Consider the following 26,225-nt stretch of genomic DNA (forward strand, 5'->3'; position numbering starts at 1 on the left):
GGGAATATGGATACGACATACAACATGACGACGAGCGCAGATGGGTCTGCAAGCCGTGTATTCAGAAGAACGACCCCAGACCTAAGAATTTCGTTGCTATTGGCCTTCAGAATGCGCTGAATCACTTATACAAGGATCACGGAATATCTGCACCAGATAACAAGACAAAGTCCGGCTTGCAAAAGAAAGCCGAGGAGAAGCCAGGGAGCAAGAGGCCAAGATCGATTGTGGATATATGGAAGCTCGACCCTTTAAGACCTCGAGAACAGGCGATTGCCAACTCTATGATACGCGGATTTAATCGAAATCACTTTCAACGTCTCCTGATCGAGTGGATAGTCGACACGAATCAGCCCTTTAGTGTTGTTGAACATGAGAGACTCCGGGATATCTTCGAATACCTTAACCCTGCAGTCAAAGATCACGAACGCCAACATCTCTGATACCACAGTTCGCGCGCTCATCAACTCCGAATTTAAAAAGCACAAGGCGCGCGTCATTGAAGCCCTGCGAAAGAGCCCCGGCTTAATACACGTCAGCTTTGACGGATGGAGGGCGCGGAATCGACACTCGTTATACGGTATCGTGTGCTTCTTCAGGGACGAGAATAGCAAGCCCCACAAGGTCGCTCTGGGGGTCCCCGAAGTCCGCAGACATTCGGGGAACAACATTGCAACAGAAGTCCTTTATACCATCGAGGCTTTTGGCATCGAGGAGAATATTGGGTATTTTACCCTTGACAATGCCGAGAACAACGACACAGCACTTGAGGCTATTGGCAAAAAGCTCGGCTTCAATGGCGCTCGAAGGCGAGGCCGCTGCTTCGGCCATATAGTCAATCTGTCTGCGAAGGCACTACTGTTCGGGAAGGATACAGACGCGTTCGAAGAACAACTTTCTGGTGCAGAAGCGCTGTCTGAAGCCGAATACGAACTTTGGCGACAGAAAGGGCCGGTTGGGAAGCTCCATAATTTCGTCGTGGATGTTGATCGATCGGACAGACTGACATACCTGTTGAAAGAACTTCAAGAGTACGACATATCCATGTCGGACGATCCGAAAATACGGTCAAAAAGCCCCGTCTCGGTAGTGCTAGATAACGATACGCGCTGGCTTTCCCAGCTCTATATGATCCGCCGCGCCTTGAGACTTCGAAGGTACTTCGAACTGCTAGTCGCGAAGTTCCGAATCCAATGGGAGGAGGAGAATACATCAAAAAGAACTGGCCAGTTGAAAAAGTCGGCTGTCCGGCCTCGAATCCTTAGAGACGAGAACCAACTTACGGCCAACGATTGGTCTGTACTTCAACACTTCGCGACGATCCTTGGATACTATGAAGATGCAGTCAAGACTCTAGAAGGCGACGGTTTAATCAGGAAACGCAAGAGGGGTTATACTGGTTCATATGGAAACGTTTGGGATGTGATCAATGGGTTTGAATTCCTGCTTGGCAAGCTCGAAAAATATAAGGCGATGGCAAAAGATTTTCCTGACCCCGAACAGTTCAGGATCGGCATAAATATGGCCTGGGAGAAATTAGACAAGTATTACACTATTCTCGACACAACACCGATATATTATACCGCCCTCGCACTCCACCCGGCATACAGATGGGGATGGTTCGAGCAGGCCTGGGTACATAAGCCCGACTGGATCAGATCTGCAAAAAGGATAGTTCAAGAAGTGTGGGACGAGTCCTATCGAGATTTCCATATTGTGGTGGCCTCAAATGACGAGCCTGTTGCAAAACGACAGAAGCAATACTACAATGCCTTCGAAGAGCATTGCGAACAGTCCCGTATCGACTCCATACAGACAGAGCCTCTACTGGACGACGACACGATTGGCGACGAATACGAACGATGGCAATCGAGCCATGAGAGCACTGACAAGACTGTGCGAGATCCGATAGCGTATTGGCATGAGAAGCGCCTGCAATACCCTCGTCTCTCCCGAATGGCCCTCGACTTTGTCACAATACAATCAATGTCTGCAGAATGTGAGAGGATGTTCTCGGCAGCAGGGCAGATGGTTGTTCCCCAACGGTGCAATCTTCAGGCGCAAACAGTTGGGATGTGTCAGGTATTGAGGTCGTGGTTTCGGGCAGGCATTATCAACGACCTAGATCCGTTATTTCTCTCGATCATAGAGGAGAAGAAAGAGCTCGAGGGCATCCATCTTAATGATGATGAGTTCAGAAGACGGGAGCTATCGTGGCTCGCTGCCGCGGCGAAAACAGCTGGCCATTGAAGAGGCGATTCGAGTGCTACAAGAGTGAATGAAGGGAAGGGGACGGGAGCAGCCGAAGGTAGATTCGCACCAGAGGAGCCTCGGGAAGCCCTACTTGTTGTACCAGCCAGCAAAAGTGGACATCACCTCCTTCTAAGAGGGAGGTATTTGTTAGAATATGTCGTCTCTGACACTTTTTAATGCGAGGGGATGGTTAGCGTCACTGTGGCCAACCCTGACACGGGCGCGATGAGATCAACTCAAGAGATAATGCCACTATATTGCACGAAAACCAAGATGAAGAGGAAAGAGGTATGAGCAAGCGCGTGGACGTGTAGACGCGTTAACTTAGTGCCATCATGCGCTGCCCCACTACGCCGCGACTCTGGATGATGCCGCCACAAACCTCCATCCACTGAAGTCAACTACACTTAAATCAACTACATTTGAGGTGTCCGTTGATACACTACATTCAAAGTTTCATTACTAATCTACACTTACTCTAAATTGACAGATGCCGTGTAGTTGATTTAGTTGATTGGGTCTCTGGCGGCCGCGCCGTGCCCTCGGCGCTTCCTCCCTCGGCGGCACTCTGCCGCAAACACAGCCGCCGGCACAACACGGGCGGCTCGGATCGCCTTTACCCCTTCGGGCTCTTCCTGTCCTAAGAGCCGTATGGTAATGCCGGCAACCCCGTGGTAGACTCGCTGTTCAGCCGCGTCGTATACCACCTTGTTCTTCTTCATCCACGGCCGGCCCAGGAACACATCTTGGCCTAACCGCGGAACGACATAAGCAAAGATGCGTTCGTCGTATCCTCCAGTCTCCATCATAAAGACTACAATCCCTGGCGACATCACGTCTTTAGTCGCCTCGGAAAACCCACCTAACCGCCTTGGATTCCTGTCGATAAATGGAATCCGCAGTCTCTTAACTGCAGCTTCGTCGATTATGGCGTAGCAGTCACATCCGGTATCAACAAGGGCGCGCACCTGAATACCTCTATTAACCCGTGCTTCGATCAGCACCGGGTCACTATTCATCTGAGGCCGAAACTCTGCCCAACTCTGGATGTCCGCCTTGGTTGGCCCCGAGGCCCGCATTCGCCTCGAGGCTATTCTTTTCCCGCCCCTTCATCTTCACTCGTCTCGGACGTGGGTTCCGAACTGTCTGACGCCTTGGGCTTGCTCGCCCGACCGACTTTAGCCTTGCCTTTCTTCTGATTTCCTGGAAACACCACTTGGGCTGGGCAACTCGCAACAAAATGGCCTGTCCGCCCGCAACGATAGCACCGTCGTTCGTTCCGCGGCAATTCTGGCTTCTCGGCAGTCTTGTTTACCCCCGCCATCTTTATGTCACCGTCCTGGTCCTGTGATGAATGTTGGCCATGCTGATAACCTCCTGAGCGAGCCTTCTCTTCTTTTGGCACGGAACCTCCACGGGCTTCTAGCTTCTCCAGTTTCCCAGCAATTTCCTGAACTCGGCTTAGCCATTCCTGATATAACGTGGGTAGGTGCGCAGTAACCAAGCATCGTTGCAGTTGCGAGCTTAAGGCGTTCTCAAGGAACACAATCTTTGCGCTGTCTGGCCAGTCGCCTCCCCCTGCTTCCGCCAAGGCTTGTTCAAACCGGGGAAGGAATGTGGCCAGCGACTGATCTTCGCGCTGACGTAGAGTCCTCAGTGAGGTCGCTGCTCGTGACTGGATATTACTGTCCTTATACGTGCGGTCAAGGTATCGCATTAACTCGTGGGGGTCAAAATTGCCGCCTGGCCCACCTGCCGCGTAAAACGTGGCCACGACCTGTTGTGGTTTTTCTTCTAGGCACGAATTAATAAGATACCACAAGTCTCGGTTCCCGTTATAATAGTGTGCATCGAGTTCTAGCTTGTCTCTCATCTGCCTTGCCCAGGCCGCATAACCTTTCCGGGAGCCATTGTACTTTGGCGGGTTTGGCAATGGTTTCCTCTTGTTAGGGCTCCCATTTGACTGTTGCGGAAGCTGCGCAGCATCGATGCCGAACAAGCTCTCGCTTGGCGTTCGCGTTGGAAGCGGTGGTTGAAGTCCTTCCTGAGGTTGCGGCGCCGTCGTGCTGTTGGCGAGATGCTGCGTTAACGCCGCCAACTGGGCTTGCAAGGGCCCCAAGCTTGCATTGATCGCTTCATGAATACGATGGTCGATCCACTGGTGCTGGGACGTAGGACTATCACCGGACTGTGTTTGCTGCTCCATCATAGCGGTCATGCGACAGGTTCCGCGATAGTAGATTGATTGAGCTTTAGATATGTAAGGGGCTGCGCCGCTGTTTGTTCAACATAAGGGTGCCGTATGATTGTCTATCTAAAGCTAGGGAGAAAGAAAGGAGAAGAGCAAGCTCGAGGCTCGCCTCGAGCTTGCGCAGTTAAGTTGCAGTGGCAACTTAGGCGAAATTAATCCAATTACACAACCGACCGTCTGCACGGCGCCGAAGCTCCGGGCCCGGCAGAGCCGGGTCCACAGCATCGGGCATAGCCCGTGACACTGGGCCTGTGCTCGATATGGTCGAAGCTAAAATACAGCGGGACCAAGCGTATAAGAATGGACGACTCTAGCGACTCGGCCTCCCTAGTACCCGGATATACCCGGAAAAAACGCGAGTTTCTTGCGGCAAGGGGAAGAAGTAGTGCGAGAGGACCCATAGCGACTCATCAAGATTTCGGAGCACTAAAGGGCCAAATGTGATTGGCCGAGAGGGCAAAGATCACGTGCAAAGTCTTCACAGGGTAGAGCATAGAGACCTTTCGTTCCTCAAGGCATAGAGACCTTTCGTTCCTCAAGGCATTCACAGGGTAGAGCATAGAGACCTTTCGTTCCTCAAGGCATGAGGGTTTGGTGCAGGCTTGACAAATAAGTTTCTACTATTGGTCTAAATTTTGTATGGGAAATCGCCAAAGAAGGCTGGATTGGTTGGTGGCTCTAGAAAAGTGGGTAAAGGACAGCCACCGTCTGTCGGTGCTTTGTTTACTTCTCTGTTTACAATCGCTAAATTTGCCCATCGATCTGTTCGTTTGCTTGGCCAGCAGCCTTTCTTCCATTATTGAAACAGATGTACCGTATGGTTGGGTATGGATTATGATTCTAGGGGTAATATTAGTCCTAGATCTGAATTGGGAGTCCATTGCCCGTCGTGCGACCGAACAAAACCACCAAGTAATTTCGTTAGCAGGAGGAAATCTGCCAATCCAACTACGACCTGTCTGGAATGCCGGGACCACCGCAATTCCGAGGTAACTGACACCATTGATATACTATATATGCCTCCCTAACCTGATCAAGCGTGCCAGGTCCAAAGGTGCCGTCCTTACATTGAGAAACCTGGCCGTCCGTCCTACCTCAGCTGAGAGATCTGCCCCGAAAAGAACCGACAGAGACGCTGGCCTATCGCCTCCTAACCAGAGATCTGGAACCCAACCTACATCGCCAGAGAAGCTACGGCAACAACATACAGCTAGGAGTTTGTTCGGAGAGCCAGGCAGCCAGCCGCAGATAGTGCTGGGGACGCCAATCCCACCAATCCAAGCGAGCTCGCGGCTCTTCCGGGCTCTAGCTCCCTCACCGCCTGTGCCGCCCTCGACCGATCCTGTCGCCTCACATTCTGATCCATCTACTGTCCGAAGCAGCACGACTGGTGTGGACTACTCTTACCTGGCTGTTAGGTTCCACAAGGGCGGGAAGGACTCGCAAGATGATGCCTCCAAGGCCGGCGCCAGGGCCAAGCAGGCCACTATTCGGCGCGACCATCGTTCACGACGCCGTGCAGGGGAGGCTGTGTCACTAACTCCCACAATCTCTCAACTCGGCGTCTTTGAAGGCTCTGATGGTCCTGGAGAAGGTATCCTTGTGCTGTGGTCCCGGCAGTTTGTTCAAGCTAACCACGGAACGTAGATGGGAGTCAAGATCGACTGCAGCCAAATGGGCTTCTAGATAGGGATGGAATAACCAAGGAAGCGGATGACAGGGGACAGTTCTCTGAATCTGATGTTGACGTCGAGGACTATTTCAACTTGCTGCTTTCACCTGCTCGACCACGGAAGTACCTCGAACACTTAGGGGTAGAGTCTGATTCCGATCTAGGGGACGAAGACGAGAACGATGATAGCAATGCCTTGGACGAAAGCCCTCTTCGCCATTGCTCGCGGCAGCCTTCCACAAAGCCAGGGCCTCGTCGCCGTGCTCGCCGTGCTCGCCGTGGTCCTGCCCCTGGTACAGGAGGGCGGCCAAAAAAATCTCAAAGGCAAACTCGATCGTCGGGGCCGCCACGACGGTACCGGAGTCCAGTGATGATTCCACCTGAAGAATCGGCCGTATTTCGCGCACAAGATCCGGTGTGGAATGGGGACCTGGACGCTTGCGCCTTGACTTGTCGTGATAAAGCAATGCTCCGTGAGTTCTGGACAAAGCTGGACAATGACCAAATGCAATTTTGTGGTCGATGTCAAGAGCGTTGGTTCCAGATGAAGATCGATTCTGATGGCATTTGTGCGCGTTGCTGTCGAAAGGATGATAAACGCGGCCCTGAAGAGCCGTACTTCTTCTCTGTGGACAACCAGTTGGATTTTGGCTCCGTACCGACTCAATTGCCTCAGCTTACACCTACTGAAGAGTCTTTAATAGGCCGTGTTCACGTCCACGTGAATATTATGCTTGTGCGGGGCCAGCAGTACAAATATCGGGGACATGTTGGCTTGGTGTACAACCAACTCCCGCTTTTGCCGCGGGAGTTGAACACTGTATTACTCCGTCCTTCCAATACGTCGTCCCATGCAAACCTTAGCCGGCAATTCACCCGCCAGTTCCGTGTACGCCGCCAGCCAGTTGCCATATGGCTTAACTACCTCCGGCGCCATCATCCTGGCTATCGATGCATCGTCATCGACGAAGAGCGGCTGAGTCAATTGCCTCAAGATGCCAATGTCCTGGATGCCATCCCCCAGAGCCAGGTGGAGGCTGCCGAAGTTGGACCCGAGGAAGATGAGGAGGCAGAACCGGATCTGGAGGACGAGGCTGCGGTGCCGGACCTTTTGGCCAAGGACACGGAGCTCGATGCTCTGCGGTCTATTCTTGCCGGAGAACCAGAAGCTGAACCAAGGCTTTCCACAAGCTTCCAGGAGCAGGTGCAGCACGAGCTGCAGCTTCCGAATATACGGCGCACACCCATTAATGAGTTCAATCGCTCTCATGCCCTACTCTCCTTAGCTTTTCCCTGCCTCTTTCCTGACGGGAGAGCCGACTTTGTTGAGCCTCGGCTACGGTCAATTGACTACAAGGACTACATCGAGCACGCGATGCGCTGGCATGACGGGCGTTTTGCACGCCACCCGACCTTCCGCTTCGTCGCCTTCAACACACTAATGCGGTCACAAGCACGTGCACGGTCCAAATTCTTCGTGAAGCAACATGATGGCACCCGCGAACCGCTCACGCGAGAGCAGCTTATTCAGGCTCTCGAACACAGCGATGACCCCGAGGCGCAGGCGTTGATCAACTCGATCACAAGACACGCGGTGTCTATTCGCGGTACGCGGCCCTTCTGGAACAGAAAAAGGCAGGACCTCGAGGCCTATGCCTATAACCTTGGTTGTCCCGGCGCATTCATCACATTTAGCCCGGCCGATTTGCACTGGCGGAGCCTCTACCAACACATGCCCCAATATGAAGACTGGCTAGCCGCCTCCGAGCCGGAGAGGATGGCTCTTTCGCGCCGACTATTGCGCCAGAACCCTCACATTGCTGCTTTCCATTTCCACCGCCGATACTGCTTCTTTCGAGACGTCGTGTTGAGGACAAAATTCAACATCACGGATTACTGGGATCGGTATGAATGGCAAGGACGTGGTAGTCCTCACAACCATGGCTTGTACTGGATGGAGAAATGCCCTGGAGCCGACATGGAGGACGAGGCTGCTCGTGATGTATTTGCGCGCACGTGGGGATTCCACATCACTGCCATTAACCCGGAGCCGAGTAGGACTATGCCTCAGGGCGAGGGTAACCCCCTGAGCGTAGATCCGCTGAGCACAGAAATGACGTTCCTGCGGCTCTCACAAATCGTCAACCGTTGCCAGCGTCACAGGTGCAATACCACGTACTGCTTGCGTGTAAGGAAAAGAACGGGCGACCTAGCGAGGGATATGGAAGGCGCTGCTGCAGATATCGAGGCGACCAATGCGGCCAGCCCAGAGAGGGAGTGTCGTTTTGACTTTCCCCGTGCCTTGCGGGAGCTGGCCGCAGTGATCAGGAAGGAAGGCAAGTCGTACTACGTCTTCGAGGCGGCCCGGAATGACAACCTCATGAACCACTTCAATCCTGCCATCATCCTAGGCTGGCTAGCTAATATCGACATATCTCCTTGCACCAGCTTACAGGCGGTCATTACCTACGCTGCCAAGTATTGCAGCAAATCTGAGAAGAAGACCGAACCTTACTGTAAGCTCGCAGACCAAGTTTTGCCGCACACGGCACACCTTCAACCCCTATTATCCTTCTCCTCCCGCCTTATGAATAAGCTGATTGCCGAGAGGGATTACTCGGCGCAGGAGATTTCCCATCTGCTGCTTAACATTCCTCTGCAGGAAGGCACGCGGATGGTGGTCTCCGTGGACTGCCGTCCGTTGGAGCAGCATGCACGTTCGTATCGCGTCGATGAAGATGTCAACGAGACCGTCGGCAGCTACAGGAAATATCTGGAGAGAAGTGACCAACATGAGGATGTAACCTACCTCGAGTATCTGCAATCGTACAATCTCAAGACGTGGAGGAGACTCGCTGCCAACGCGAAGAAGAGAGTCCTGTCTTACTTCCCTCGATACAGGTCCATGGAGGCATCTCCGCAGTTTAATGACTTCTGCCGTGTGAAATTAATGATGGTGCATCCCCATCGCTCTCCACAAGAGTTGCTCATTGTGGGCGCGCTGCGGTTCGATTCCTTCGCGGCTGCGTACAAGTTTTGCAGAGAGCACCATGGCACCCATGCGGACGACCATTATGGGGAGCCAGATACAAATGAATTGAGGGCAGAGGACGATGAATTTGAGCTTGAGATCCATAAAGACCCCACCGTGGAGGAGGACTGGCATGAACTCGCCCGCATGCTGCCTGACCGGCCGCTGGAGGAAGAGGATATCGACATGCTCGGCCGCCGAGACATCGACATCAATTATGATTCACGTTGGACGGTATACCGATGATGGTATTCTCAACGGCGACTACTGGAAGCAACAAAAAACGGGAAACCCCCTTGACCTTGATGTGGATCATCAGCCCTTGGAAGCTCGCGATTCCCTAAATCGAGACCAGCGCCTAGTGTATGATACGGTGATGGACCACTTTCTGAATCAGGAGCCTTCTCAGTTGTTGCTCCATGTAGATGGTGGAGGTGGTACTGGCAAGTCATACCTCATTAATCTGCTCTCCGCGCACCTCCAAGCTGCGGCTGGCGGGAGAGGGACACCTGTTTGGCGTGCCGCGCCCACTGGCGTCGCGGGAAATCAGATATCGGGCACTACCTTGCATTCCCTGTTACACCTCCCAATCAATAAGGACTTCAAGCCCCTCTCAGCCATTGATAAGGCCCAGCTCCAGAAGACGCTCAAGGACTTCAAGTATCTGATCATCGATGAGAAGAGCATGCTGGGACTGCGACAGCTATCCTGGGTCGATGACCGTCTGCGCGAGGCGTTCCCGAATAGGAACGAGGAATTCTTTGGTGGACTAAATATACTGTTGGTTGGCGACTTCTTTCAACTTCCCCCCGTGCTGCAGAAGCCGCTTTACTACGACAAGGAGGTACGAGGAGTGGAGATCAAAGGCAGGAACGCGTATAGACACTTCGATAAATCGGTCTTCTTGAAAATTGTCCAGCGGCAACGGGGCGACGAACAGAAGGCGTTTCGCACAGCTCTCGGGGAATTACGGCTGCTCCAACTATCGGTGGAGTCCTGGAACTTGCTGGATAGACACGCTATGAAACTGAAACTGGGGTGAGTTTCAGTTTCATGAAACCGGACGCTGGTATAGTTTCAGTTTCATATGAACCAGTTTCGGTTTCATATGAAACTGTATTCTGGTGCGGATTAAAAAAATGACTTGTTTCCAGCAGGTGTATGCCATATCTCCTGGCCACCCGAAGACGTTGGTATTGTCTGCTTATCTATAGTACCAAGTCCCCAGCTTCGACATCACTGTCCGCCCCCTTGTCCATTTCTAAATCTTCCTGCAGTATCCTTACGGCCGCGTCTATATCCTTTGCTGCCCTAAACACCCCAGCAAGAAGTGGCCTGTTTTTCCCCTTTGGAATGCTTATCCAGCTCTTGATGCACTCGCATGCCTCTACCATATTCGCAGACATACTGCATCTGTCCCACGTGACCTGCCGTCTCGCGCCCGAGAAGATTCGCTCTGCCTCCGTGGACATCGGTGGGATACAGAATACGTCAATGGCCATGCGGGAGAGGAGGGGGAAGTTCGCTTGCTGGGTCGGTTCAAGCCACCACTGTAAGGCCGTTTGTTGCCCAATTCCGGCCTGTGAGCCCTGTGAGAAAGCGTCAACGTCCGTCCATCACACGCTGTAAATTTACTTACATGGATGAAACGATCAAATTCATCCTTCACCTCACTCGCTGTGCTGTACACCTTCCTCCTCCAGCGATCAAACTCATCAAGCTCTTGCCCATTCTCCTGTTGCCTCTCTGGGAGCTGGTAGCTTTTGTACTCCTGCGACCAAATCTGCCTTACAGCCTTCACTGCATTGCCAACCCAGGCTGGATTTCTCTTCCACTGCTCACTCAGATAGCTCTTTCGGAGTGCTGGGTGGAGGAGAATCCCGGCCACGTACACGGGGGCTTGTTCGGTAAGCTGGTAATACTTCTCGAACTTTAGCCAAGCAACATGGAAGCGCGCGTAGAAGCGCGGGTTGCTGAAAGCCCGACTTTGAGTCTGTGTGAAGTGATGATGGAGGAAATCCATGTGGGACAGAACTTCATCCAGTGTATTCTCTCGGCCTTGGCGTACTGAGATCTGGTGAAATACCTGTAAAAAGGCATGGATATCTCTGAGTTCGTTCCAATCGTTGTGGTCCAGTGCGTCTTTCTGTATTTTGGCATGATTTTCTTGGATCCAATCCATGAACTTGGCGCGCCTCTCAATAGCCACGTCAATGAGGCGAAACCATGAGTTCCAACGTGTATCGTTGTCCCTCGGCAAGGCTCTGCCAATCTTAGCCTTGAAGTCGTTGTGAATGCTGGTAGAACTTCTTGAATATATGCATAAGTTGTGGAGCTTGCCCAAGACACTGAACTCCCGCCACTCCTGGGTAGCTTGTTCTTTCGTCATTCTGCCTCCTCCTTCTTTATCGGATTGCTTGCACAGCCGCTCATACGCCTTATCAATTCCCTCTTGTTCATCCTCCTGAATCTTCTTTGCCTTGCTCCGAGAGAGGAAGACTTGCACGATGAGGTTCATGATGTGGCCACTGCAGCGTAGTCGCCTGGCAACCGGATCTAAACCCTCAATGCCTTTTGCAATATCGTCAAGCATGGTATCGTTAGCATCGTGATTATCCATCGTAAAGTAGCCAACTTTCTCGCTGAGGCCGTACTCTTCGATAACTTCTAGGAAAACCTTGGCTTGCAACTCCCCGCTGTGGCTTCCTTTGAACTCGCGTAGCGACAATAACGCTTGAGCGACTTCTCTTGTCTCCGCATCTACAAAATGGGCCACGATTGCCTGGTATGCCGCCTTCTGTTCCGATGAGGTCCACATGTCAATAGTGAAGTGAACCATGGATGAGAGACAATTACGAAGCTTCCCAACGAGACCTTGTTTGTGTAGAGCAAAAGTGTTTTCGAGAAGCTTCGGGACCGCTCTGCGGCTGCGTAAGAGGACGTCCCGGGCCATGTAGTTGCAGGAGAGTATAACGGCGTGAAACTCAGGGTATTGGATGAACGAGTGGGCAATGTTGCGAACCGCAAGAAGCCTAGCAAGTGCTTCCTCGAATGCAGGAATGTTAATACCATTTACCAGGTACTTTTCTTCGTCAAGATTTCGATTGGCTTGGCGCTCCTCCTGCCTTCCAAACATATCTGTAATGATGCCATGTTGCTGCTTCTTCAGATCTGACCCTTCTACCCGCTCTACAACCCGGATGCCATGAAAGTCCCGTAGGTGCTTGCGGGCTCGGCTCAGGTTGGTTGTTACCGAGTTCGGCTTTTTGGCCGAGTCGCAGTGCTTGCAGTACCAAATTTCATGGTATGAGTTATCCCGGGCTTTCTCTCCTCTCTCCTCGTCGGGATCACGCGCCTCGTCCCAAGTCCTTTTGTTCGTGCGGCCCTTAACTTTAGCGCGCTTGCCAGCTCTGTCAGAGGGAGAGCGATCCAACGTGCGCTTCAAGGGGACTGGTGAATCAGGCGTAGCAGGTGCCAGGAGCTTGTCAGAAGGCGCCGATAGTAAGGGATTGGGCGAAGCTGATGACATAATTGCGGTTGGCAAGTTATCAACTGCGCCGAAGGCATTTTGTTTGCCAATTTCCTTGTTTATGTACCTAGATACATGAGACGAATTGGCGACATATGAAACCATATGAAACTGACTGAAACATATGAAACTCGGAGTGTTACAGTTTCATATGAACCCGGGTCCAGGGGCTGTTTCAGTTTCATATGAAACTGTATGAAACTACACGCGTGGCTATCCAGCACTGCCTGGAAGCTCCTTTCCGGTCGGGTACAGGCAAAGCTAGATGATCAAGAGGTCGCCAGGTTCGCCAACGCCTTACAAGTATACGCCACTAAAGATAGGGTGAACGAATATAACCACTACCACCTTGATCGCCTCAGCCGGCCAGTCATTCAAGTCAAGGCTAAGAATGTCGGACTTGGTGCGGCTGCGGCCCCTGACGACAAGGCAGGCAACCTTGCAAAGCAGATCCCTATATGCATTGGGGCCCGTCTGATGCTAACGTCTAACCTTTGGCAGCCAGTAGGCCTCTGCAACGGCGCTCGCGGTACAGTCTACGGCATTGGCTGGGCACCTGGGGCTGATCCTATCCAAGACCCTCCCTGCGTCATCATGATGGAGTTTGACAAATACAGCGGGCCGGTGTTCCTGACCACCCCCGATGGCAGGAAGATTGTTCCGATTCTCCCAGTAGACAGGGACTTCCTCATTGGAGCCACTCTTTGCACTCGCACCCAGTTTCCTCTGATCGTATGCTACGCCATTACTGTTCACAAGTCGCAAAGCATCACTGAAGATGTGATTGTCACAGACCTCTCCTGTAGAGACTTTCAGACTTGTTTGAGCTACGTAGCTGTCTCTCGCGTGAAAACGCTCCAGGGCCTGATGCTGGATGCGCCTTTTGATCGTAGTCACCTGTTTTACAAGTCTCCACCCGAGGGTATGAAGATGAAGATGAGGGATGAGCGGCATAGGAGACGACAGGTTCTACACGGAATCCATATAGGACAGACCACGGCTCTGCGTAACTAGATAACTACCTAATGTAATGGCTTAATAGTTGCTTGGCCCAAGGACTCCCAGCCTTCGGATGATCATACCCCTTGCACCCACAGCTCTAACGTGCAAGGGGTGGCGTAGTATTTTAGAAACAAGTTCAATCATAACACACTCGCTATGCTGTTCCACTCGCTATGCACATAAGGTTACGTTATAGAGAGTTTACAGGCCTAGTATAGAATATTTATTACCAGCATGCTCTTGCTAGATGATACGATAGAAGGGCATGCAGACATAGCCTGACTATTTGGGGATTTGATAGAAAAGTGAGTTTACTGCGGTCACTATAAAAAGCTACCACGGTAATTATGATGACACTATTCGTAATAAACTTCTTACCTGCAGGGAGGCGCTGTTGAGCATTATTCATCGGACAGGGCCGACTTTCATGCAGTACGATCAGGCAGGACCAGCCACTTACCATCTGAAGACATATTAGACTGTGTACATATAAAAAGTTTGAGAAACAATCAAGTTCTTAGCTCCTTTGACTGCTTGTTTTACCGTCTATAAAGCCTCCTAATCATCCAGAGTCCAATCCACAGTCGTTGTAGTAAATTTAAGACTTTGGCGCAAAGAATCCAATTTAGGAACTCCTTTATATTAAACAAATACTCAGCGAGCCCTAGTATATTCCAAAATGAAGTTTAACCTCCCCATTATCGTCAGCCTTGTCGCGGCCAGTCCAGGGCTTTCCACGCCTGTAGAGGAGAGACGGCCGATGACGATTAAGCTTGTACTCTACAGAGATTCAAACGGTTCAGGGGCTCGCATGCCAATTGAACTCCAGCCGGGGGTTTGCAGTCGTGAGACTCCAAGTCAGCTCTCTATTTCCGTGCCCCTTATTAACCTCGCTAATAGGCCCCATCGCTGGGGGGTTTGCATCTTTCCTCAACCCACAAGGCAGACGGTGCGAGGCCTATTAGTAGGTTACTCCAAGCGTTTAACTATGTTAATACATCTTAACGAATTGACCAAATCGCAGTGGAAATACCTGCAGTGGCGGCGCGATCGGATCCACCCAGGAGGGTCAGCACACGGTTTGCTCCTTTGGTTTTGTCAGCCCTGCCCATAGTATTAAGTGTTGGTAGACATGTGTGAGCACGTAGCACATCGAATTCACTGGTTACGCTATGGACGCGATACCAGACACAGAATCGCCGGTCCTTATCCCTCAACGGGAGCAGCTGACGGAGCTAAAAGGGGCAGCTGGCATATTCAAGTATTTCGTTTCTTTTGCTTCTAATAGTGTGTTTTCCTTCAAATGGCTTAATTCTGCTATAAAAGACGCTCTTTCCATCACTTAAGATAGTCAATACAATCATTCAATTCTCTCTCTCAATGACTGGTATCCATAGTTATGCGCCGATATTATCACATAGAATGGCTGTCGGGAACAAAGTCAAGCTAAGCGGATCATAGTACTGTAGGTTTCTGCGGCGAACATGCGGTAGATTTAACGTTAAAACTCAAGATACTGTAACTGTCAGGGTACGTAATTGTATGCTTGTTACTAATACAACAGATCTTGAAAATACGATCAATTGCAAAAGCTGACCAAAATAGCTTTTAATGCGCAATCAGATGCGTCAGGATTATCGTTTGCTAGAAACCCGAGTTAAGCCAAATAACGCAACAGCATATTGGGTCTGATTGAGGTTGAGCATCTGATACTCTTAGTAGCTTTTGTGTTTCGTAATTACCGGCTCCCCTCTCACACTGACTTTGGCAAATGCCATGCATCTCATAGAAGTTGTAACGGGCTGGGCCGTTGAGGTGCATTCGGCTGATGCCGATGCTAATAACGCCACCAAATGAAGGTCTCACATTCAACCCCTAAGCGTAGAAGTATGTAACTAGCCAGCCAGCTCTCGAAAAGAGCTTTCAGTTCTTCTTCTCTTCAATGCAATCAATTTGTCGGCTTCCAAGCACGCTTCTGGCTGAATAAGCCCCGTGCCCCTTACAGAAGCTCGTCAGATGCTGCGGCTACACAGGTGCTACAATTCTCCATCTGCTGTGTGGAGAAATGTAGGGCGAAAGTCTGCAAGCACATCAGAAAGCATTAACTCAGAGATCACAGTTCACAGGAAAAAACGAGGTGCTCATGGAACTGGTTCGTGGCCCGTGATAACGGACACTTTGCACCTTTCCGTAAGCATCTGTACTAACACGTAGATGAGCATTCAAGATTTGGTTACATTTTTACCTGAAACTATTTTGACAATCATCATATTCCGCTATTCTGCGCCAGATCTCTCTTTATCAACCCAATGGTGACACATACCTAGCTTCGGCACCCACGACCGCACGAAGATCCCAAGCGGCAGAGTCGAATGCGCAAATTCCACCAAATTGCGGTCTCCTGCAGCCATAAAGCTAGAGATAATTTAACCGTGCGGCATTTAAAGACCGGCAGCTCTCGAGACAGCAATAAGCTGCAACAGATGGCAGTCGCTGAATTAAGACACGTCACGGGAAGGCTTTTGCATTGATACTCATGCAACTGTAAATATAGAGATATGTTCTGCTAAGATATTTCTACTTGTCAATTATTGCCGGAATATATATTTAGAGCAAGGCTTCTTCTCTGGAAATAGCAGCAGGAGAAGTTTCCCCGATGCTACGCAGATGTGGAAACTTTAATTAAGCCTTTCAACTCGATATGCGAACAACGTGCCGACGTCAATGGACTTTTACAGGTACAGGCAACTAGTACCGTGTAGCAGTCAGCAGGACGAGGGATATATCGTCAGCTCCAAATGCCGTGATAGTGACGCCTAAGGAAGCCTTGCATGTGGCAACTAATGTGCATAGATTGTCAAATAACCCACTAGGCGACATCGCAGCGCACGGGCTGATTGTAAATCACTGCATTAGATTCAACACGACATCTAACGCCCTTTGATGGGAATGAGGAGATAATGCATTTAAGCATGAGTCCAGCAAAGCAGCGAAATGTTGGACCTCCTTTGAGCTTTAGCTTTGTTGGAGTAGTAGTCCAACTACCTGAATACCGCAATGAACGACGAAAAAGATGGAGAGCTGCCATGTGAATTTATTACAATATAACAAGAGCTTAAAGCGTAGTTTAATCAATAGGTAAGTATCGAAAGACTAGAATTAGATTCATACATTGCAGTGTGCGCTGTATGACAAACGTAGAGCTTAAAAACACACCAAGTTTACGTTGCATAGTTATGCGGTTAAGCTTCCGGAGATTCATTCCGAGCTTAATTACAGTATAACTACCCGGACAACCAGGATATATTTGATGCGCATTATGTATAGTGAGGCCACAAAGGATCCTAATGGCCAAATTTTATACGAGGTGCCACACCACCTGAGCATGCAACCCGATGCTTACATTTATGCGCTGTTGCAATAGACATGCAAATTTGTAAGGAGTATTGTTTCCAGTGTTACATGTTTGTAACCATGGCTTCACCTTACCAAGGAGCTCTTTGGATGAGGCAAGCCGTTTTGCTACTATGAGCTACTTGTAAATAGCAGAGTACTTAGGACTAAAGTAGCGACTGTTAGACCTGTTGTGCGCCATATAATGGCCGATATCTGGAGAATTCGGATTTGATTCCTAGAATACCCCTTTCTAAGTACCACAATGGACTACCATCCGCCACCACCCTTTCGACACCACCCCCTTTCGGTAAGCGGAAAAAAAAATCCACCATACAAACTCAACGATTTCAATTACACAGAACTTCACCAAAATAAAAGTCATTTGTAAACAGCTGGCTTGATCCAATTTAGAATTGATGGGTATGTTAATTTTTAGGCCTTTTGGGCAGGCTTCCCGATCGTGTGATACGCTGGGGCAGTATGGTTTCCTCTCTGACTACGATAACCGAGCCGGCCGCCGACTCTGACCCCGACTCTCCCGAAGGGCCATAGTTCACCACAGCATGCTTCTTTTCGCTCTCCTTTTCTGTAATGGCCTCTCCAGAGGCTAGAGCCTCGCCTAGAGTCATGAATACTTTATTGGGATTCGGAATAGACCTCCTCTTCTTGCCTCTCTTGAGGCGAACCAGTTCCTCCTCCAGGCCAGCAATTCTCATGGCATGTGCTATTAACGTCTGTTGTTGACTCTCAAAGCCTTTGGCTATCACATTATACCGTCTCCGCGTCTTTGGTGTTTTGTTTAGCCCAAGGTCCCGAATCTGGCGGCTGGTTTTTGGTGTATCATCCGAGCCAAAATAAGGCGCTGGCTCCGGAGTCCTCTTCGGGCTGTCATTCTGCCTATCCTCTTGGATTTCTGGGTGCCTTAGGGCTTTGGCTCGTGAAATTGGCCAATTACCAGCAACTCTCCAGCCGGAGAGTATATTCTTCTTGGTCATTCCCACTTCACGAGCTTTGGCGTAGGCCCTGATGAAATTGACCTTGTCCATCGGAGCAGAATCGGTCAGGGAAGTGAGTTTTTCCAATTCTCGTCGATATGCGGCCTTGGAGGCGTTGAATACTCCATTATCTAATGGCTGCAGGCCGTGAGAGCAGTGCGCTGGAAGGTAACAACAGAAAATGTTGTTCAAAAAGTACGTAGCCATCCACTCGTCCTCGGCTCGGTTCGCAGCGCCCGTTTGCCGGAGTAGGCAAGGAAAATACCGTCGCATGGCTCCCGTGTCCATCCAAAATGATTAATCTGGCATCAGACTCGTCGGTAGGCTTGGTCTGAGGCAAATAGACTCTTTTGAGCCTTTCAACGGCGATGTGATCATCTGTCCACCCATTCGGCGAAGTTATGTAATGCCAGTCGGCTATCTTCTTGAATTCATTAACGAACCACTGTTTTTGGAGTTCCTTGCCCTTGAATATTATGCCAGGAGTCAAGGCACGGCCATCAGCAGTGATAGCTTCAATAAATGAAGTCCAATTTCGGGTTTGTGATCCCTTGAGCAGAGCCTTCCGCTTCGGGTCCGCGCTTCCCACCACCAGGCTATCCAGCCCTAAGAGAGACTCTCTAGTTAGTCGAACTTCAAAAGTATAGAGAGTAGAGAAACGGAGGCTTGCCGAAACCGATCATGGTACCTCCTTCGTCAACATTTACAGTGTTCTCAGGCCGAATCCAACCATACTGGCCCTCCCGAATATCGAAGTACCAATGAACCGCCTTAGGCGTAAATGAGTCGAACCGATTGGCTTCCTGACGTCTACCGATCTTAGTCCTGAGGTCCCGACGGCGCTCAATAAATCTGGCTACCCAGTTGCGACCTAATTCGGGTTGTTCGCCTTGCTGTCCTAGCAACCCCATGACGCAAGCGCGAATCTGATTGTGGGACGGAACATACCCCAGAGACACCTGACGAAGGATCCCGAAAGTTAACTTGTCTTCTTGATCCTTAGAAAATCGTTGACCAGGCTGAATTTGCTCTTTACAGCTGTCTGGCCGTTAAGTCTGTCGATTAGAGTGGTTCGAGGCACCCCCCATCGCTGAGCCGCTTGGGAGGGCGAAAAGCCGTTATCGGTGATATCTAAAATAGCCTCAGCCATGTCGTCTTCTGTATATTTCCGACGAGGCCGCGATGAGGGCATTTTAATGCTGTTGTGGGAGTATGGTAGGAGAAATGTTGGGAAAGAGCGGTGAGGGAAATGGTCGTTTCATTGGCGATATTTCCCTGCACCGTCACACACATATCACGTGACCGGCTCAACTGCAAAAAACTGAAAATTAACATTTCAATCAATTTTATTTTTAACAGAAGCTACTGTTTACAAATGACTTTTATTTTGGTGAAGTTGTGTGTAATTGAAATCGTTGAGTTTGTATGGTGGTTTTTTTTTTTCGCCTACCGAAAGGGGGGTGGTGTCGAAAGGGTGGTGGCGGATGGTAAGTCGGCTAACGTGATCCTCGTTTCTCCAGCGGGCTTTGTACTGTAGAGGCCTCTTGCGGTACTTATCTTGATCCGGCATGTCCAATTATTCGTAGAGCGTAGCATTAAGTTATTACAATCCTATGACAACATGTTTTGCGGTTTGTCGATGGCGATTGATCGTTGGCGTTTTGGCCGCATAGAACCCGATTACAAACGGCCGTAAGGCTGTACAATGTGGCAGGAAATGCCAAGTAGCTGAACTCTATAGAGTTATATTAAACCTAAAATACTGCAGGAAATACTTGTTGCAAGGCTCTAATGAGGCTCTGTCAGGAGAACAACAGCTTACGAAGCGGTATACAAAGGGGCCTAGTTCTCTCGAGGTGGATGTCAACATTTCTTGCCAACCCATAGCTTATTACTCAAGGTACTCGTCCATCTTTTAAAGCACACAAACGACACTAGAAAACTTCTCACTTTAAACTACTTATACCACAGCTATGCGTTTCGCTGCCCTTGCTACCCTTGCCTTTGCCGCTCTCGGTGGTGCCACCGCAGCTCCGGAGGAGCATCAAGAAGAGGCTAGGGCCCCATTTTCGGTATGGTTTCCAATTTATCACAGTGCTTTTAAACTTCAATGCTTAAATTTTAAATGTAGGCTATTGTCTGTTCTCAGACAAACTTCAATGGAAACTGTCAAACCATTCCTGACAAAGACTTACCATGCTGCGTCAACATCCGTCCCGGAATGTGAGTCTGCAAATATATTCCCAGACCAGCCCTTTTACACGTGTGTAATGCTAACAATCACAAAGCCGCGAGAATGTTCGATCCGTTCGAGTTGACAGTCCCCAGGAATACTGCATCCTTTACGAGTATGTAACCTGTGCTTGTCCGTTCGCTGACCCCTTTCAAGGCAGAGCACTAATGATGCCGCTGCAAGTCGCCCGAACTGCCGGGGTCCTTTCCGTAGAATCAACACCTCCGTAAACAACCTGAACCCCAGGTCGTGGAGCTCTATCATATGCTTCCGTCCTTAAAAAGGCCACAGGCGGCAAGACGCATGTTGCAAAGTTGGCGAGCTAGGGTACAGAACTTTTTCCGTTGCCTTTTTATACGGCAACTAGCATGATCTAATGCCAACTTCTGAGGTTTATGTGGCGGATAAGCTGTGATGGTCAAATTTTAATATTGCGTAGCAACAATGCCGCAGGTTACTCTATAGACACGATACCGGACACGGCGGCCCGACAGACACCAGTTGTTATATTGGAAATCTATCGCGGACGAAGTTACCTAAGCGGATCATGGTCGGCCTTCGGTTGAGAATATGCTCCAGAATTGTGGCTTAGGTCTCCCCTTTCACTTCTAGTCTCTCCCTAATGATAGTTAATACTTTATTTAATACATCATATATGGTGAAATGCTGAGCTCGATATGGTGATGTGATTTGACGCAATATCACTAAAATACTTCGAACACCCGTTAAGTTGCCACGGCAAGGGACGTAACGGCTGTGGGGGAATCATGTGACCTTCCAGTTTAATGAATGTCTCACTTTATTGTGTAAATAGCTTCAGTCAGAGTTCTCCTTAAGAGTTCTCTTTTCCTCCTTGTGAACAATGGCTTTATCCAAGTCGCACTCGACCTCGCTCGTGCCCTTGTACCGTCACAACAACAGCAGGTAACTTATCAAATTTTGGGTCACTGCAGGTGAAGTGGATGATGCTTGTTTTATTCACTTGGAATGTTGCACCGCTTCTCTTCTCCCAATCGATAGCACTTTCTATGATTGACGCAATGCCGGCGCGGTTGCTGTGACCCGTCGGGCCCGTGACCCAGGCCGTGAAGTCGTCACTAAACGCTATGGCTCCTCCGTTAGCGTCGATCCGTCGCTGAACCAGGTCTGCGTTGAGGAACAAGTACGCAATGAGGGAGAGCGGTGAGCCTTGCGGGAGGCCCGATTGTGGTAACGCTCGAGCGTCGGAGCACTGCCCGTTCACCATAATCGCGGCCGTGCGGTTCGAGCAAAAAGCTTCGATCCATCGCAGCAGCTTCTCTGGTATTCCTCTGGCTCTCATTCTTTGAATTAGTCTCTCTTTACAGACACCATTATATGCTCCTTTGGCGTCGAAGTTGATCAGACTGAGCACCCGACGTCCTCTCCAGGCCGCATATACTTGCTCTTGCAGGAGCATCAAGGCTTGCTCTGCCGACCGTTGCTTACGTCCCCCGAAGTGGTTCGTAGGCAGCAGGCCGTATGTCTCGACCGCGTGAGATAATCTTTCCGCGAGTACGGCTTCCAGCACCTTGCCCAGCGTCGACAGCAACGATATTGGCCTCCACGCTTCCGCGAGAGTGTACTCGGGTTTGTCAGGTTTCTTCAAGGGTATGATTTTTGCGTGTCGCCATTGGTCAGGTAACACTCCTTCCTCCAATAACGCCCGGAATAACGCCAGGACTCCATATTTCACAACTGGCCACACCTTCTTCCAGACTATAACAGGTAATCCATCCTCGCCCGGTGCCTTCCATGCAGGGTGGTCATCCATTCCATTCCATCAATTTGGCGACGAAATTGAGTTGGGTTGACAGCTTACTGTAGGACCTTCCATAGCCATAGGTAATCATATATGAAGACCTACTTGTGAACTTTTTGCCATAGCACCAATTAATAGACAGGGTCATACTCGTGAATAGCGTTCAAGTGGCTTCGCCAGCAGCCCAGAGCACCACCTTTGAAGTGGTTTTCTCTATCCTCCGGAACGGGAATGGCTTCGTTCTCGATGTATTCACCTTTGACTCCGTCAACGAAATTGACTGTAATCTCTGAAAGGGCCGCCCCAAGTCTGATCCCATCTCGGCGGTCAAAACGAGTCGGCAAGCTGACTACGAGGATATCTCCAAACTGCAAAATCAGAGGATGGTTCAGTCTTATTGCCTCACAGAATCGCCCCAATCTGCATCAAAATGATAAAACGTCTTATTCGTAACGGGGAGCCGTTTGGTACAGGGCAATGAGGAGTACATACCCCAAGAGTAGCGTTAAAAACATTCTGCAGATTACCATCTTCAATACGGTCCCCTTCAGCCGGACCGTTCTGATGCCACGGGCCGCTTCCCTTAAGATGTAAGTAGGTTATAATGAACAAAATTCCAGCGGCTACCCAGCGGGGTTGCCGACAGAAGAGAGATCCCGCCATGTTCAAGTCTCCCACTGATTCGACAGTGAGCTCTTATTGTGTGATGCTGCGGAACATCATCCAGAACGAATCAATGTTGCCACCTCATGCCAGGTAACATTCCGAGTAATGCGGGAGAACAAAACTAATCACAATTAGTCAGAATTTACTGTAATTAAGTATGGAGAGTAAGTACAGCATGTATGAAAGAATTTTGGCTTTGAATGTTTTCAGCCGGCAATGGCTCGCCCACGGCCCTTGAGACAGGTTTACTAGTGCTATAGTCGACCTCCTCGAACGGGTATATTCTTCCGTAAACAGCCGGGTGTGGCGTTTAAGCAAGACTATGCGTCCATTCAAACTTATATGCACTGCACTTTGCTTCTCCTCAATGGATAAGTATTCTATGCAGTACCTTGCAAGGGTGAGATATTTCTCGTGAGTACCTCTAATGCAGATCTGTCAAGGCTGGCAACGGACGGGTGCGCTAAACCAACCATGATATAAAGAATACTACACTAGAAACACGAAAGGCTATTGCTATTTCCCACCATTGGACTTCGCTGACGTAACGGATGGGGTAATGAGAAGAGGATAAGGGATGAACTTGGACTGAAGGAGCAGCGTGTGTGGCACCAGACTCGGTACCTACTAAGCTCCCAGGAACTGGATTTCCATTTCGCACACGCGGGGCTGCGTATAACGCAGTACAGGATTTCTGCCTCACAGATACACGATACGAATTGACATATATACAAGCCGTGTATAAGTAACCAGCGCTCCTAATAGTGCGAGCTGAAAACTGTACTATTAGTGCACACTGCAGTGCACACTATTAGTGCATGCACTATTGGTTCAGTATACGTTTCTTGCACCACACTGATAGTTCAGTGTGGTGTTGTTAAACTACACTGACAGTGTAGTGCAACCCGATCAGACGGGCGAGCAGCTCAGTGCAAAGGTTGCCCACTAATAGTGGTACTAATAGTGCAAGATGAGAGTCGGCAACGTCCGTTGGTCAGCAAGAAGTGAGGGACCTTCGTCGTATCTTGCTTGGCGACTGGTCTCGTCTTCTGGTTGCCAGCGGAGGGCTGCTAGGTGGTGAGTGGGTGGCTGATGTTTGTCTGGAAGCTATTGCTACAGTTTCTTCCTGGACTGGAACTTCGCTGGATGGTGCAATTTCGTCAGTTCGGGGTTGTGGTCGATATTGTTTATTGATAGCAAAGTACGGGTCTGTGGTTGCGCTAGTATTGGTCGCTGGACGCTGCTTAGTGGCTGTAGTTGGTCTGCCTACCCCCGTGATATGGCCATACTGTTTGGGGGTGGCGAGTTGACGCTGCGTTGTGCTGTTGCTTGTTGGGCGGGGTTGTGATGGTGGAGGTAGGTCTTTTTATCTCTCTTCTTCTCCTGCGTCCACTACTTCCTCCTCCTCCTGTGCTTCCTCTTCTTCTTCAGTCTCGTCGTCTTCATCGTCCTCTTCTTCCTCTCTTTCTTCTGTGGTATCTTCCTCCCTGTTTCTCTCCTCGTGACCTTTGCCATTTACTGGGTTTGTTTCCGGCGTCAAAAACGGCTCCATACCACTTATTTCAACGTCTTGTGTAGGGCAGGCGTCTTCATCGCCCCGGTCGTCATCTATAGGGGGACTAGTGCTAGTTAGCTGCTTGTTGTTCTTCCGCTCAAAGTCCTTTTGTCCTAATTCTCTAGCATAGAGAAGCTGAGTCTTCGAGAGTTTCTGGAAGCTACCGCGGAGTTTCTGTGGGCGAGCGTAGCAGTTCTGGTAGTTGGCTTTATGCGCACCATAGCAGTTGGCACATTTTGTCTTGTTATCACAGCTATCGGTATTGTGTGCGTCGTCTTTAACGCCACAACGCACGCAGACTTTTTTGTAGCGATACAGCGAGTTGGTGGGTGGAAGTTCCAGCAGTGGGTGCATTGGGAGAGTTTCTTCGGCTTTGTAAGTTTAAACGAGTAGCTTCCTTGTCCCAGAAGGCGAAAGTTGCTGAGTAACGGCTTGAGGAAGGAGACTACCAGTGTGACTTTAGTCGGGTCTTCGTGGTTCGTTTTCTGCGAGACATGCCAGCGTTCAGGCTTTTGCCCTGTTTGAGCTGCGATTTCTTCCATACCTGGGCATTTGAGTTAACTCATGAGTTTCGACCCTCTTAACTCACTCATATGAGTTACGGTCAAGTCGTAACTCACTCATGAGTCAACTCAGACTCATGAGTTAACTCACAAATAAGCTCACGTGATGTCGCGGAACATCCCATTTAGCACTTGGCAAGTAATTTTGACTACAAATATGGATGAAGGTGTAGACAGAAAAGTCTTCTATTTCTTATGATGAACCTTTCAACCCGTTAAATACTGTTGATAGAGTAGATGACCGCTAGTTTCTGGGTGCGATAGAAAGTCCGGCGTGCAAGTGCAACTCTACACAATTTGGAAGCCTCACCTCATCACGGGGGTCCGAGCGAGAAATGAACCAATGACGTCCCAGGAGCTGTGGGTATGAGTTAATGAGTTAACTCATGAGTTTCCGGTCGTAACTCAGACTCAACTCACATGAGTTTTTTGAGTTTGAGTCATGAGTTAACTCATGAGTTCGCATTTGAGTTAACTCAAACGCCCAGGTATGATTTCTTCTTCAATGGTTGTTTCGAAGTCCAGCATAGTGCCGTCCCATGAGCGGAATGTCTTAGGGAAGTTTTTGAACTGACAATAGAGGTCGCCACTGAGCTGTTGTTGTGAAAGGCCTCTAGCGAGTTGATTCAACTAACTAGTCCCTATGCTGTTTGCTATCAAGATAGAGAAGGAAAAGAGAATATTCCTACGTTGTGGCATCATCACGGCGCGTTATATCTATCCTTCCATAGAAGGTTCTAGAATCAACCTGTCATGGGAATTGGTGATAGGCGGCGCAGCCGCCGTCCAAGCGGCTCCAGCCCGTTACAGTTGTGGGCGATTTACAAGTTTGATTAGCTCCTCCTTCTGCTCCAGGAATACTGAAAAGTCGTGGCGGGCACACTAACGTGGTAAAAGGCGTTGCGGCCCCATAGAAACCAAGAAGGCTTTTTTCCCCGCTGTCCAACTCAAAGGATCCCTCTTATCATCGTGCAGTCCGGATTGCCATGGTGATTGTGTTCGACCGGAATCCCAGCATTATTCTCGGCAATGGGCGAATCTACATCCCTTCCCTCTGACCCGACAACATGGACATCGGTCGTTGCTGTTTTCAACATGTTGACTGTTGTCTGTAAGAGAACTTGTAAGGAAATGAAGGCGAGAAGTGATGTGGGGGCCAAATATGTTGGTTCACTAGTTATTTAGTTTTATAGTTACAAGAAAACAGTACTGTACTGTACAGCAGCATGGAACTAAATTGGAAGCCTGTAGCAATCTAAGAGACCTTCAAGTCTAGGTATCTTTGTAGCTTATCCCGTC

The 26,225-nt window shown here is 49.8% G+C and overlaps 10 protein-coding genes across 10 annotated transcripts; 4 read left to right on the forward strand and 6 right to left on the reverse strand.

Moving 5' to 3' along the window:
* Nucleotides 1-24: 24 nt before the first annotated feature.
* Nucleotides 25-2,250, forward strand: VFPPC_18599 (reverse transcriptase; the record flags this gene model as incomplete). The annotated part of the gene is made up of 3 exons (XM_022430186.1): nucleotides 25-36; nucleotides 87-410; nucleotides 484-2,250. The coding sequence occupies 3 exons, from the start codon at nucleotides 25-27 to the stop codon at nucleotides 2,248-2,250; spliced, it is 2,103 nt and encodes a 700-aa protein (XP_022285046.1).
* Nucleotides 2,251-2,759: 509 nt separating this feature from the next.
* VFPPC_18600 (aspartyl protease domain-containing protein) lies at nucleotides 2,760-3,272 on the reverse strand (the record flags this gene model as incomplete). The annotated part of the gene is made up of 1 exon (XM_022430187.1): nucleotides 2,760-3,272. The coding sequence occupies one exon, from the start codon at nucleotides 3,270-3,272 to the stop codon at nucleotides 2,760-2,762; it is 513 nt and encodes a 170-aa protein (XP_022285047.1).
* Nucleotides 3,273-3,343: 71 nt separating this feature from the next.
* VFPPC_18601 (hypothetical protein) lies at nucleotides 3,344-4,462 on the reverse strand (the record flags this gene model as incomplete). The annotated part of the gene is made up of 1 exon (XM_018294929.1): nucleotides 3,344-4,462. The coding sequence occupies one exon, from the start codon at nucleotides 4,460-4,462 to the stop codon at nucleotides 3,344-3,346; it is 1,119 nt and encodes a 372-aa protein (XP_018135747.1).
* An 876-nt stretch (nucleotides 4,463-5,338) lies between these two features.
* Nucleotides 5,339-10,249, forward strand: VFPPC_12372 (ATP-dependent DNA helicase PIF1; the record flags this gene model as incomplete). Its single annotated transcript, XM_022428827.1, has 4 exons — nucleotides 5,339-5,493; nucleotides 5,551-6,098; nucleotides 6,152-9,441; nucleotides 9,527-10,249. The coding sequence occupies 4 exons, from the start codon at nucleotides 5,339-5,341 to the stop codon at nucleotides 10,247-10,249; spliced, it is 4,716 nt and encodes a 1,571-aa protein (XP_022283873.1).
* Nucleotides 10,250-10,415: 166 nt separating this feature from the next.
* VFPPC_12371 (transposase-like protein) lies at nucleotides 10,416-12,736 on the reverse strand (the record flags this gene model as incomplete). The annotated part of the gene is made up of 2 exons (XM_022428826.1): nucleotides 10,416-10,796; nucleotides 10,847-12,736. 2 exons carry the CDS (start codon nucleotides 12,734-12,736, stop codon nucleotides 10,416-10,418), a joined length of 2,271 nt encoding a protein of 756 aa, XP_022283872.1.
* Nucleotides 12,737-12,931: 195 nt separating this feature from the next.
* Nucleotides 12,932-13,750, forward strand: VFPPC_15017 (ATP-dependent DNA helicase PIF1; the record flags this gene model as incomplete). The annotated part of the gene is made up of 1 exon (XM_018292779.1): nucleotides 12,932-13,750. The coding sequence occupies one exon, from the start codon at nucleotides 12,932-12,934 to the stop codon at nucleotides 13,748-13,750; it is 819 nt and encodes a 272-aa protein (XP_018135744.1).
* Nucleotides 13,751-17,559: 3,809 nt separating this feature from the next.
* On the reverse strand, nucleotides 17,560-19,321 carry VFPPC_12370 (transposase; the record flags this gene model as incomplete). Its single annotated transcript, XM_018290275.1, has 4 exons — nucleotides 17,560-18,267; nucleotides 18,329-18,735; nucleotides 18,818-19,088; nucleotides 19,166-19,321. 4 exons carry the CDS (start codon nucleotides 19,319-19,321, stop codon nucleotides 17,560-17,562), a joined length of 1,542 nt encoding a protein of 513 aa, XP_018135743.1.
* A 781-nt stretch (nucleotides 19,322-20,102) lies between these two features.
* Nucleotides 20,103-20,592, forward strand: VFPPC_12369 (hypothetical protein; the record flags this gene model as incomplete). Its single annotated transcript, XM_018290274.1, has 3 exons — nucleotides 20,103-20,201; nucleotides 20,261-20,352; nucleotides 20,418-20,592. 3 exons carry the CDS (start codon nucleotides 20,103-20,105, stop codon nucleotides 20,590-20,592), a joined length of 366 nt encoding a protein of 121 aa, XP_018135742.1.
* Nucleotides 20,593-21,230: 638 nt separating this feature from the next.
* VFPPC_15016 (reverse transcriptase) lies at nucleotides 21,231-22,154 on the reverse strand (the record flags this gene model as incomplete). Its single annotated transcript, XM_018292778.1, has 1 exon — nucleotides 21,231-22,154. One exon carries the CDS (start codon nucleotides 22,152-22,154, stop codon nucleotides 21,231-21,233), a length of 924 nt encoding a protein of 307 aa, XP_018135741.1.
* Nucleotides 22,155-24,174: 2,020 nt separating this feature from the next.
* On the reverse strand, nucleotides 24,175-24,717 carry VFPPC_17188 (hypothetical protein; the record flags this gene model as incomplete). Its single annotated transcript, XM_018294928.1, has 1 exon — nucleotides 24,175-24,717. One exon carries the CDS (start codon nucleotides 24,715-24,717, stop codon nucleotides 24,175-24,177), a length of 543 nt encoding a protein of 180 aa, XP_018135740.1.
* Nucleotides 24,718-26,225: the final 1,508 nt, after the last annotated feature.

The sequence above is a fragment of the Pochonia chlamydosporia genome (assembly GCF_001653235.2).
Source record: "Pochonia chlamydosporia 170 chromosome Unknown PCv3seq00012, whole genome shotgun sequence".
NCBI lineage: Eukaryota > Fungi > Ascomycota > Sordariomycetes > Hypocreales > Clavicipitaceae > Pochonia > Pochonia chlamydosporia.